General features: G+C 43.0%; 1 protein-coding gene across 1 annotated transcript in view; it reads right to left on the reverse strand.

Annotated features, from left to right (window-relative positions):
* Positions 1-8,648, reverse strand: part of LAMC1 (laminin subunit gamma 1) — a 126,134-nt gene extending 117,486 nt beyond the window's left edge. The window contains exon 1 of the mRNA XM_082612925.1: positions 8,150-8,648. Coding sequence (XP_082469051.1) covers positions 8,150-8,564 — 415 coding nt within the window. The 5' untranslated portion in view covers positions 8,565-8,648. The remainder of the gene's footprint in view (positions 1-8,149) is intronic.
* Between the last annotated feature and the right edge of the window lie 3,549 nt (positions 8,649-12,197).

Raw genomic sequence — 12,197 nt, forward strand, 5'->3', positions numbered from 1 at the left:
GAATTTAGATACAACAAAGTACACAAATATTAAATGTACAGCTCTGAATCTGTACATACGTATACACCTTTGTAACCTCCATGCAGGTCAAGATACAGAACGTAAAGTGGGAACTATAAAGGAGAAAAAAAAAAAAGACTGATTACTAGCTGTGTCTCTGAAAACACTGACAGGCATCTCTGTAGTCACTGCCTTGGGCAATCGCTCTGGTTAGCAGAAACCTTCACATACAATGTGATTTATCATCATGAACAAAATTCATTGAGTCCCTAACTCTATACAACAGAGTAACTCTATACAATACCACTTGTATTTTTTATTTCAAGAAATTAAAAAAAAATGTGAAGGAGGTTGATTCTGAATCCTTATTTCCAAAAACTTTCAAAACAAAAAGAAGATAAAATAACAAAAAAAAAAAACACAAAAAAAGAGGATACAGCAAAAATCCAATGTTGACTGCAATATAATAGGAAGCAGCCATGCAGCTGGAAACAAAGAGTAAAAGAAGGGAGCTGAGGGACTAAAACTCCTAAAGTTTTAAAAGAAATAATGTAAATCCCCTCCATCTCCCAGCCTTGCCACAAAAGATCTGAGAGTGCCATTGTCTAAGAAAGAGATAAGTCTGCTTTATTTTATTTCATGAATATGTAGCTGCATAGGGCACCAGGCTGACTGGACCCAGTTATTTTAGGCTGGCCTCCTGGAAGAGCCCATGGAAAGAAAAGCAGATGTACTTAATTAGTGTCACCACAGTCTGGCACAAGACTCTAAAACCGCAGTGACATTTCTATAAATGAGTTTTCTGCTAACTCCATTTAGCAAGCTGTCCGTTTTAGGCCCAAATGAGCAAACATCTAACTTTATCATTTTACAAGAAAGGAGATGCTTGCAAATCTTAGCAAGGCCCTCTTACAAATCTCAGGGCAAGAAACAGGCAAAGTAATAGAACCGGCACACAGTCATCTTGAAATTTTATCCTTTGACAATTTAAGATAAGGGACAGATTAATCCCTTATTTTAAAAAATCCTCTCTGGAATTTTGGGCAGTAAAAATAAACAAACAGTTCTGCTCTAAACTTTGACACTTTTCCCTAAAACTCAAACAGACCAGCAGTGGAGCTGTCAATTAAGTACAGCTGGAAACAAGCAACAAGGAAAGAAGCATCTGTTGGTTCTGCTGCCTGTTAAATCTAGGCAAATAAGTGGTTATTATTCATCTGTCTAACCACTTTCATGTGGTTCTTCACTATCCTGCAGAGAAGGCATACCTCAGTATGCCGGTCTCCTGAGTGTACCCATAATGAATTAAATAAACTAAAAATGATGCCACACACAATAAGCAAATAAGATATTTCACTGCAACCCTTCTCCACAACTGCTTAATAATACCCTTTTAGAGTCTATTTCAACAACAAACATGTGAATATATATTTTAAAATAAAATTTATGTCCATTTCTAAAGAAAAAACACACAACATTAACATTAAAATTTCAGAAACATATTCACATGTGAGATTCAAACCTGAGCAAGTAGTTTACTCATAAAATTTATCCAGCTGACTTCAAATCATATAAAAGTCTAATTTTTACACCAAAACAGGACAGTCACAGATCTTTCAATTCTGTATCAGTTCCATACCCAACTTAGTACTTTTTTATAAAGCTACAGAAATAAAACAACCAAGTACCACATTCACAGTGGCATAAATCTCAAGAAAATGCAGAGATGGCACTGATAAAAATAAACTCAAGTTCAAAAGTGTTACTGAGAAGAATATAAATTAATGTGCAGTGTTTTGGGACTTCTTATAATTCAGGCATTCATTTATTTACTCACTCTTCATATATTTACTGAACACTATGCCAGACACACTGTTAAGCAAACCCTCCAGCCTCGTGAATGCTTTGTGTGTGTGCACCTATTTTTTTTTTTTTTTTTTTTTTTGCGGTACGCGGGCCTCTCACTGTTGTGGCCTCTCCCGTTGCGGAGCACAGGCTCCGGACGCGCAGGCTCAGCGGCCATGGCTCACGGGCCCAGCTGCTCCGCGGCATGTGGGATCCTCCCAGACCGGGGCACGAACCCGTGTCCCCTGCATCGGCAGGCGGACTCTCAACCACTGCGCCACCAGGGAAGCCCTGTGTATGCACCTTTTACCTAAAAACTTATTATATAACATTGAACGTATCGGTCTAGAGCAGAGGTCACCAAACTTGTCCTGTAGAGGGTCAGAGAGTAAACATTTTAGGCTTTGTGGGCCAGGACTTATTGTTACAATTACTCAACTCTGCCTTTGTAGTGCAAAATCAGCCAGAGACAATATGTTAATAAATGAACTTGACTGTGTTTCAATAAAACTATGGATACTAAAATTTGAATTTCATATAATTTTCACATGTCAGAAAATATTTTTCTTCTTTTGATTTTTCAACCAATTAAACATGTAAAAACCATTCTTAGCTCATCACCCATACAAAAATAGGTGGCAGCCCCGGGCTGGATTTAGTCTGTGGGCTATAATTTGCCTACCCCCAGGCTAGAGACCTAGGTCTCCACATCTAAGCCACAAGTTCCATGAGTTCAGGGCAATGTCCAATGAATCATTATACACCCAGGAATCTGTATGGTGCTGAGGCATAGCAAGCAATTAACTAATGTTAGTTATATTCAACTAAACTAAAAAGATGACTAAGTCCCTGACCCTGCCTTCAAAGACCTCATGGTCTAGAAGTGGAGACAGACAAGTAAAGAAACAAGACAATACCATGTGATAAGTGCTGTGGTAGATACCTACAGGGTCGTGTGAGTAGGACACCTAATCCAGGCCAGGGAGAGAAAGAAACTGGAGAAGGATTCCTGAAGGTGATGACACCTGGAAGTGTCAAACCAAAGAAACAGCCCTTCAAGCACATGAAATGACAAAAGATAAGCCTAGAGGTTATAAAGGTCCGGATCCTAAAGTACATTATACACCATGCCAAGGCATCTGGATTTTATCCTAAAGGCTTGAGGAATCACTACAGAATTTTTAGCTGGGAAACGATATCATCAGATTTGCATTTTAGAACTATTGCTCAGTCCAAAGCGATGGCTGCCTGAATAGAAAGAGCAAAACTGAAGGCAGAAAGATCACCAATTCGTTAGCAAGTTGTTGCAGTAATCAAGGTGAAGTTCCATGGGGGGTTACAGTAAAGCAGATATAAAGATAAGGATCCAAGAGACATATGGCTGGATACAGGAAGTGAAAGTGGAGTCTTGGGCAGATTGTAGTAAGGATGGGTGGGAAAGAAAGTGGTGGAGTTACAGCTGCCCAGAGATCCAGCAGTGGATGCTATCTGCTGGCCAAACAGAGTAATCTTTACTGATGAAAGCCTATGAAGCATGGTTCTTGGCAAAAGATTGGTTGAGAGCCTCAGGAATAAAGTAGTGTTGTTCATTAAGATACAGCTTTGAACTGGATAAGACAGTAAGGAATGAATTTAGTTTTGGACATGGCCTCTGGACATATCAAACTGACCATGTCCCACATGGAGAAAAAGCTGTCCTGAAGATACAAATTTAGAACCTATTGATTTGCAAATAGTAATGGAAGCCTTGAGATTTAGAGGACTTCATTCAGGGAGAGTGAGTAGCATGAAAAAAAAAAAAGGAATCAAGAAACATAAATGAAAAGGAACAGAGGGAACAGGAGGAAAACCAAGGGAGTCTAGTATCTCTGAATCAGTATGTACATGAACTTGTATTGATATTTTAAAGTTGCCCTGGAATAAACTAGTCATTCTTCTGAGAGATTTGTTAGAGAAACGAAGAACTGCAGGAGCTAGTATGTTAGACTGAGTCAAAAACCTACCTCCACCATAATTTTTGGCAAATCACAACTTCAGGACCCTCATCTTTGCCTTCCCTCACTGAGTTATGAAAATCTAATCAGTGATAAACTGGAGGCTTTATAAACTGTAAAATATTATAAAAGAACTCCTGATTTATTATTGTAATGGCATTACATCTGGGTATGAAAATTCCATCTAACAGAGTATAAACTTCTGAAGAATGGACCTTCAATCTTCTATACCTTTCTATCAGGTACTGCACCACGTATTTATTAGGTATTTAAAATATGTTTGCAGAATATTTGGGAGAATAACGTGAGAATGTATGCACAGGGAAAGGAGTGCATAGCAAAAGGCATGTCCAACTTCCTAAAAGGATTTAGAATTGAAATAGTCAAACTTTATCCCTCCCACAAATGTGGCCAATGACAAAATAATGGGGGGAGGGGAGCTCACAGCTCCAAATTTTCTCCTAATGTGTAAATTGTTTTTCTGAATGCTTTAGAAACATGAAAAAGGTATTTACGGAAAAAGCAGTGAATTGTAGAACAGGAAAACAGCCAACAGCAACTTTATAAAACTGTGTTCACCAACTGCTGGCCACTAAAGAAGAGCTCCTTAACTCCTCAAGTTGAAACCTGCAAAATGTAAATCAGGCCTTTGTAAGACAAACTAAAATAGTGTCCCCTCAGGGTGCACAAATACCACAGTGAAGTCACCAGAGTTCTAACAGAGTCAGAACCTACCTCGCAAAGATATTCTCGGGGAAAAAAATTTGCTGTTTGTTTCATGTTAAATACACACTAAGGGGACCAAACAGAATAAAATGTAATACCCTTATATAGCAATTATTATGATTTAGACACACAAAAACAATATTTAGATACAGCTTAAAAGCGTCATTTAATCACTGTCTGCTCTTAAAGCTTATAAGGAGCTTGGACACCAATCTGGCAGACTGGACACCCAGTCTGCCAAGTTTTCATCTACAGTGACTATCAAGTTAATTAAAGGGGCTGTTTAATAAAAGGCAAATCCTCAGATACAATCTTACTATCAACTACTCTGCTGATAAGGATAAAACTTATTATAACTTATTACAAAACACAAAAGCCAAACTTTTAAAAAGCAATTGAATAATTCATATAGGAGTTAGGAGAGAAGATCCAGAAGTGAAAGGTAAAATAAGAAAGACTTCTTTTTAGAAAAGGATGTCTTGCTGAGATTTCTCTCCACAATAGGCAGAAAATGCAGTTCTGATGCCCATAGCAACTTTAACTCATTATATCTAAGCATACATTGCACCCTGTACCCCGGATAACTGTAAATGGTGCTTAAGACATGGCTGCTTACAGAAACAATGCTGATTTTCCTGGCTTTTGTACAAGTGATGATAATGGTACAATCACCTAATTTGTACTTGCCATCTTAAAATATGCCTCACCCCCCAAAAAAGGTACCAGTTAAAATGATCGTGTAATTTTATACATACATGTGTATGCATGAAATGTTTCTGGAAGGTTACATAAAAAATTGTGAGCGACAGACTCTAGGGCAACTTAGCAAATGGAGATGAAGAGACTCACTAGTCGTTATACTGTTTTAATTCACTATGTCATGTTTTACTTTTACACTAAAAAAAGTCTTAGGATCACTGGCAAAATATGTATATTTCTTGTGACTACTTAACTGCGATCTGACTTTGCTTATTTTAAAGTTTACTGTGCTTAAAGTTCAACATCAAAAGGAAGGCTACAAAAGTGGTGGCTAGACCTAGTTCTTTCACACTGCTCCCTTCGAGTTTCACATGCTCTGTAAGGGCAAAGCACAATATGCATCACTTGTTTAAGGGTATGTGAAATTTGAACTGGATGGGAGATTTAATAGATGCACAAACAGTCATGGTCCTTGAATTCATGGGAAATAATTAGTTAGCTAGAGCCCATGGAGTAACTGGAGTTAGGGAGTGAATATGCTGAATATCAAAACACACAATAATACATAAAGCCCTGCCTATCTGTCATTAAGTTATAGATCATAACATTCATGAATACATATATCCTTGTCATGAAAAAAGAGAGGGGGGAGAGAAAGAGATTGAGACATCAACGCCACTACACACAAATCTCCCTCCCCTTCCCCATCTTCTCCACACACCGTTTCCCCCAGGACAGCATTTCTGATGCAACAAGTACAATAACTTCTAGTCAAGTGTTTTAGAAATTGTCTATCTAAAAATCTTCAAGTAAATGTTCTTACAGTATTTGTATGAAAACTATTTTAAATAACTTTTATTTACTTAGACGTTTTAAATCTATAGTTTTATGAACTTCATTTAGCAAGAATGTTACCAAAAACTGAAGAATTTTTCAGCAAAACAAGTTCAAGCATATATAACGTTTTCAGAGTAAAAAGTCTTTCAAGCTTTTTAATCACTAGGACCCAAAGCTCATATATCGGCCTCCCAGTAGTAGCAACCTAACTTGACGGATACTATCTTACCTAACACATTATCTTTGTAATAAGAAGTAATCACTGAGTAATCTACCTTCCTCTACCATCACCTGAAATAACCTTTTGCTACATAGTGCTCACAGCAGAAAATTCAGAAGGTCCAGATTGACAGCCCTATCTTTACCTAAATAAGAGATTCTTATTCAGAAATTTTCAGTTGAATCTCAGGCATTTGAGACATCAAGGCTGTGCTTTTGCTTTGAAATTTTTAATATTTCTAAATACATAAAATAAATAAGACGTTGTAGGCATTCAAAATTCAACACAGAAGCTTTAAAAAGACAAAAAATTTTTTTAAATAATTGGATACAAATTTCAAAACTAATCTTGGGCAAGTTTGAAAATACAACACTTAGGAGAAAAGTGATAAAGAGCATCCCCACAAAGTCTTAGGAGGCCCTAGGTCTCTTGCAGAATCTTTAGAAAGGCACCTGTTCCAAGATACTGCTTAGTTCCATGTTTCCAATACCTTTGAAAAACTGAACTCAGTTTATTTCTTCCATCTCTGAAAAACAGGTGCCTTAGAGTTCCAGTTTATGAACTTATTTTTGAAAAGTTTCATCTTCCTAATGACTTGTCTACAAATAAAATGATATTTACTACAAAGCTGCTAAATACTGTTTTTCTAAAACTTGCTCCACACACAGCAATTTAACTCCACTTTTCAAAGTACTTTCTCTAGAATCTTGATGCTTTCATAAAATTTAATGTAACAGAGAGCAGTGGAAAGAAAAATACAAAAACCACGACCAAAAGAACCATGTGCCTACCAAACGTTCCTTTCAAAGATTCCCCAAATAATGTTACTAGCCTTACAGAATTATACTGCTTTGATAGAAGAATGGCGTGGCACGCTGTTCGCTCTGGAAGTTCATTACTACCAGCTACTGGTCTGCAACGGGACTGAAGCTCTGCCCGTCAATGCCAGTTTCTCACGCATGTTACTCTGTTAAACACAATAACGAATCATTCTGCTTGTTTGTATATTTCAACGATGAAGAAAAACTGACCCAGATCAAACATGGTTTTTAATACTCGGGGATAAACATATCCATCCTCGTCCACCACCCAGTAATGAAGTTTTCTATACAACCCTTTCCTGATTGCTAAAAGGTCACTTACACATGCTTCTACACTTGCTTTGAATCAAAGCAAAAGGAAAGACAGTGAGGAGAGCCTTTTTACTCAGGGACAAAACTGTACCCAACAATTACAGTGAGTGCAGATACTTCCTTTTGTTTTGTCTGTACCAGGATTATCAGTGAAATCGCTCTGTGGCCCTTAATTAAAGCTGAACAACTTTAAAGAACAGTAACTTTAAAAGTGAACTTCTATTCTAATTACACATAGGCAACAGCGGTAGTAAAGTCACTTGCTGCCCTCAAATCCCCTTAACTTAGACCCTTTCCTCTCTAGCTTATTCAGCAAAGCAAACAGCAATCACCCTCAACCGTGGAGAGAAAGACTTTTAAAACAAGGTAAAAGTGCTAAAGGTGGACAAGCGAGGAGGGGGGTTTCTGATTAACGTTTCAGGAACGAGGGACCAAAACAGCCGAAATGGCGAATAATCAAGGGGGCGAAAATCCGGCTAAGTTATTGATAGACTAGGAAAGCAAACAGAGAGAGATGCTGGCGGGAAGCATCTTGGCTAGCGGGATGTTAAGTGCTAGATCTAGTTTAGAAGTTGGAGAAGGGAATTTTTGTGTGGCCCATGCTGGGGAGCAGAGAGCCACCACGCGGCTGTTTGGTCCCCGCAGGCTGGGTGAGGGGGTGAGCAGTAGTACGGGATGGGGCTGTCACCGCTTACCCAGATGCAGCGTGAGGTTGATGGAGGTGGGGTACTGCACCCCGGCCAGCATGGTCTGGCTCTGCCACCAGGTGGTGTCGGCCTGGTTGTTGTAGTCCGTCAGGAAGGCTGCCCCGTGCTGCAGGTGGGGCTGCCCGGCGTCGCACAGGTGACAGGACTTGGTGACCCCGGTCACCCCGGTCTGCACACAGTACTCCTCGGGCGGAGTCCCGCACGTGTTGGTGGCCACCACGGTCACGTTGAAGGCGGCGTTGACGAATTCGGGCATGCAGCGCTGCGACCGCCCGCCCTCGTCCGTGCACTCGTCCATGGCTGCCCGGGCGCAGCCGGCCGCAGCGGCCGCCAGCACAGCCAACACCCGCCAGAGGCCGCCCCGCGGCCGCAGCGCCGGCGCGGCCGGTTTGCTACCCCTCATCCCGCCGCCCGCGCGCTGGGCCACGGCAAAGGCAAGAGCGCGGGCGCGCTCCTCTCGCGCAGCGGCGTCCCTCGGAGGCCGCTCAGCAGGCTGAGCCTCGGGGCCCAGTGGCCGGACTCTCCGGACGGGCAGTGGCGGCGGCTCGCAGCGGAGAGGCGGTCCGGAGGGCGCCCCTGGCGAGAACTGCGCGGCTCGCTAACCACTTCCCCGCACGCCGCCTCCGCGCCTCCCTCTCCCACCCGGGACACAGCCGGCACTCGCCACCGACCCCTGACTTCCGAGCGCGTACCCGAGCGCGCGCCCCCGGGGAGGAAGGAGCAGGGGGTGGGATCGGCAGGGTGGGGTGGGGTCTGGCCGAGGAGAAAGCCCAACCCCGGCGTCCTCTCAGTAGCTCCCGCGGCCCCCGTAGCCGCTCCCCCGCTCTCCACGCGCGGTGGACTGCGCGTCCGCCCCGGCAACTCGCGGCGGCGGCGGCGGCGGCGGCGGCGGCAGCGGCGGGGGCGGTGACATCTCGCGCTCGAGCCCGCGGCGCGCGATCGGCGGGGGAGGGGCCTTGAGGGGCGCGAGGGGTAGGCGGGGAGCGGGAGGAGTGGGGAGGGAGGGGCGGCGGGGCGGTGCATGCCGGGAGGGAAAGAAAGGCAGCGGAGAGGCAGCTCCCACCCGGGAGGTGGACGCCACGGTCGCCTGGCGCTGAGTCCCCGGAAGACTCGGGATTAGGGGAGGGGGTAACGGAGGGGGCCTTAAAGGGGCGACGCCGGAGGGGTGAGGTCGCTCGGAGTCGGCCTTTGGGCCCCACGCCGTTCTGGGCCGCAAGAGCGCGGATCCCTGCCCCGCCAGGTGTCAGTCCTTGCGTCCAGCCGGCCGCACCCCGGGCCAGGGACCAAAGGGACCTGATGGTGGGGGCTGCCCGCAGGCTCTTCGCCCCAGCCGGCCGCCCCGGGAATGCCCCCTGCCGCTCGGGGCCGGCTCCAGCTCTTTCCGAAGAGCGGTCCCGGGGTGTCAGGGGGCTGACATGGTGGTCCCCGGAGAATATAGGGCCTGGTCGCAGCATCATAATGAGTTTTCTGAAGCGATTTCCTGCCTCTGAATTAAAGTATAACCAGTCGTTTAACAGGCGCAAGGAAGGAAGTGAAAAGGCTGGGAATGGAATGACATTTTTCCCCTGGGTACGCAGACCCACTGCGAAATTCTTCCACTGTGTTGTTTATGTTCCCCAGCTTGCCTTTAAAAGACTCGAAATTATCTGGATCTGACATCCTCCTTTTCGGGCCTGCTGAGTCACGGAATATTCTCCGTGCCAGGATGACTCAGTTCACAGAACCTGAGCCAGAACATCATGAGGTTTAGTCCGAGATCAGAACCTGGGCACTTAACCAGTGCTGATAACGACAAGCTAAGACGCGAAGGGAGGGTGCCGTAAAAGTGGATGACCCGAGGCGGCGTTTTTTAAACCTTTGGAGTCCCCAGGCAAAGTGGGTGTACGTTGGGGATGCTCCTGAGGCAGTTTTTTTCTTTTTCTTTTTGTTTTCTATTTTAATATTCAAGCTCGTAACAGTAAAGTGAGAATAATAAATACATTGGGGGCGGAAGGCGGGGGTGGAGAATACCTAGTTTTGGACCCAGTAGTCCCGTTAAGAGAGGGATGGTGAGGACGTGAAATAATGAAATAAATAAATGTTAGGTTACTGTGGTTGGGGTCAGTGTTAACTCTAGGAGGACCTTAAGGATAATGGTTTGGGGGAGGGGAGCAGATTAGGGGACGTGTCAAATGGTGAGCTTGGTTAGCAAATACAAGGATCACTTATATTGGTAGTTTATTTGATGAGATGGGTAGAGATCATGCATGACTCAGAGTCTCTAACTCCTCGCCCCCTGACATCTACTCTTTGGGAAAGTTATGGAGCTGTAGGTAACAATGTTTTAATCCTTTCACGTGTGAGTGGAAGCAAAATAAATTTATTCATTTATACCTAGAGGGGATGCTATTCTCTCTCAGTCCTTGATTGTTCTTGGGAACAAACGAGGGCATACAGGACAAAGATAAGATGTTAGCTGTAAATAAAGCTACAGATACTTTAATAACTATATTTAAATGCATATATTAATACATTTGCCCGATAAATTTTCAGTATTTTATTAGGTATTGGCAAACCAAACAGTGGGTCTCCTTTCGTTTTCCACCAGGTCAATAGTTGGGTAAGGAGACCCCAAAGGCTGCGAATCAACATAAATGTTTCTTTGTCACTGCTCCCTTTTAGGTTCTAATGTCCAAGGGTTAACTACAAGCTCTTACTTATGCTTACCTACCCCACTGTTTCATTACCAGAACGTCATCTGGTATTTGTAAAGCACATAAAGAGACTTTGAATTGATTTCTGAATTGTATTGCTCATCATGAGAGTGTGACAAGGAGATATCTATTTTGAAGCGAGGTAAGAATGTAACCAGTATGCTTGATGATAAAAAATTTTGCTCCATTGTCTGAATCCTGATTCAAACAAACTAATGTTTAAAACAAACTTTTTAAGACAACTTGGGAAACTCAAACACTAATTAGATCTCTGATGATAACAAATTAAGTATTTACCTGGAGATGCCACTGTTGACTAAATAGACTTGAGTGTGTTTTTTTTAAGTGAGAGTGTGTGAGATTTTCTTTACTTCAAGTTGCCCTGTTTTTTTCAAAAAAATTCCGGAGCCCTTAATACATGTTCTTAGCTGCTGGAAGCTCCATTATTTGGTGAACAAATGTGGTGTTTAGAAGAAAAACGTGAAGGTGTGGGTGAAATGGGTTCAGATCCCTCAAAAGATGATCTTAGTGCCCAATCACCAGTGCCTCTATGCTGAAAGAAAGGTAGGATGAGGGAATGTAGTCGTTTATTGTACATACAAAAGACCTCCAAAAAAATTTTTTTAATTCCACTTAGAATTTCAGAGAAAAGAGCTTTCCCCATCAGGACCTGTATACTCAATTTCAAGGAAGGATCCTGATTACCCTGACTTGGGTCACTGCAAATTCCTGAGCATACCCATCCCTAGTGAGGGGAATAGAGTAATGTGATTAAGCAGCCCACCAGAAAACCATGGAGTTTAGGAAAAGCAGTTCTCCAAGGAAACATGCTGTTGCTAGAAGGGGGCAGGTTGCAAGGCAGAAAAAAAAACACCAGATGCCCACTACATCAAGACTGAGACTATGTCATATAATTAGAAAAATAATTTTAAATGGTGTATTGACCTTTTCAGATTGCCACTTGGCCCTTTTTTATCCTTTTATAATTACCAATGTGTTTATTTTTCCATTCCTTAGTCTTTTTGACCTCGTTTCCCTATATTCTTCCCAAGCCTAAACACCACTATACTATAAGCTTTATCTTTTATATTTAGCATGCAACTTGAAGGTAACAGTTACAACTAATTATGTAATCATGTTAGTCTATATTTACATTCTGTTTTATACTTTTCAAAATGTAATAACTCTGGGCTTCCCTGGTGGCGCAGTGGTTGAGAGCCCGCCTGCCGATGCAGGGGACACGGGTTCGTGCCCCGGTCCGGGAAGATCCCACATGCCGCAGAGCGGCTGGGCCTGTGAGCCATGGCCGCTGAGCCTGCACGTCCGGAGACTGTGCTTCGGAA

This window comes from Mesoplodon mirus (genome assembly GCF_964341445.2).
Source record: "Mesoplodon mirus genome assembly, chromosome: 3".
Taxonomy (NCBI): domain Eukaryota; kingdom Metazoa; phylum Chordata; class Mammalia; order Artiodactyla; family Ziphiidae; genus Mesoplodon; species Mesoplodon mirus.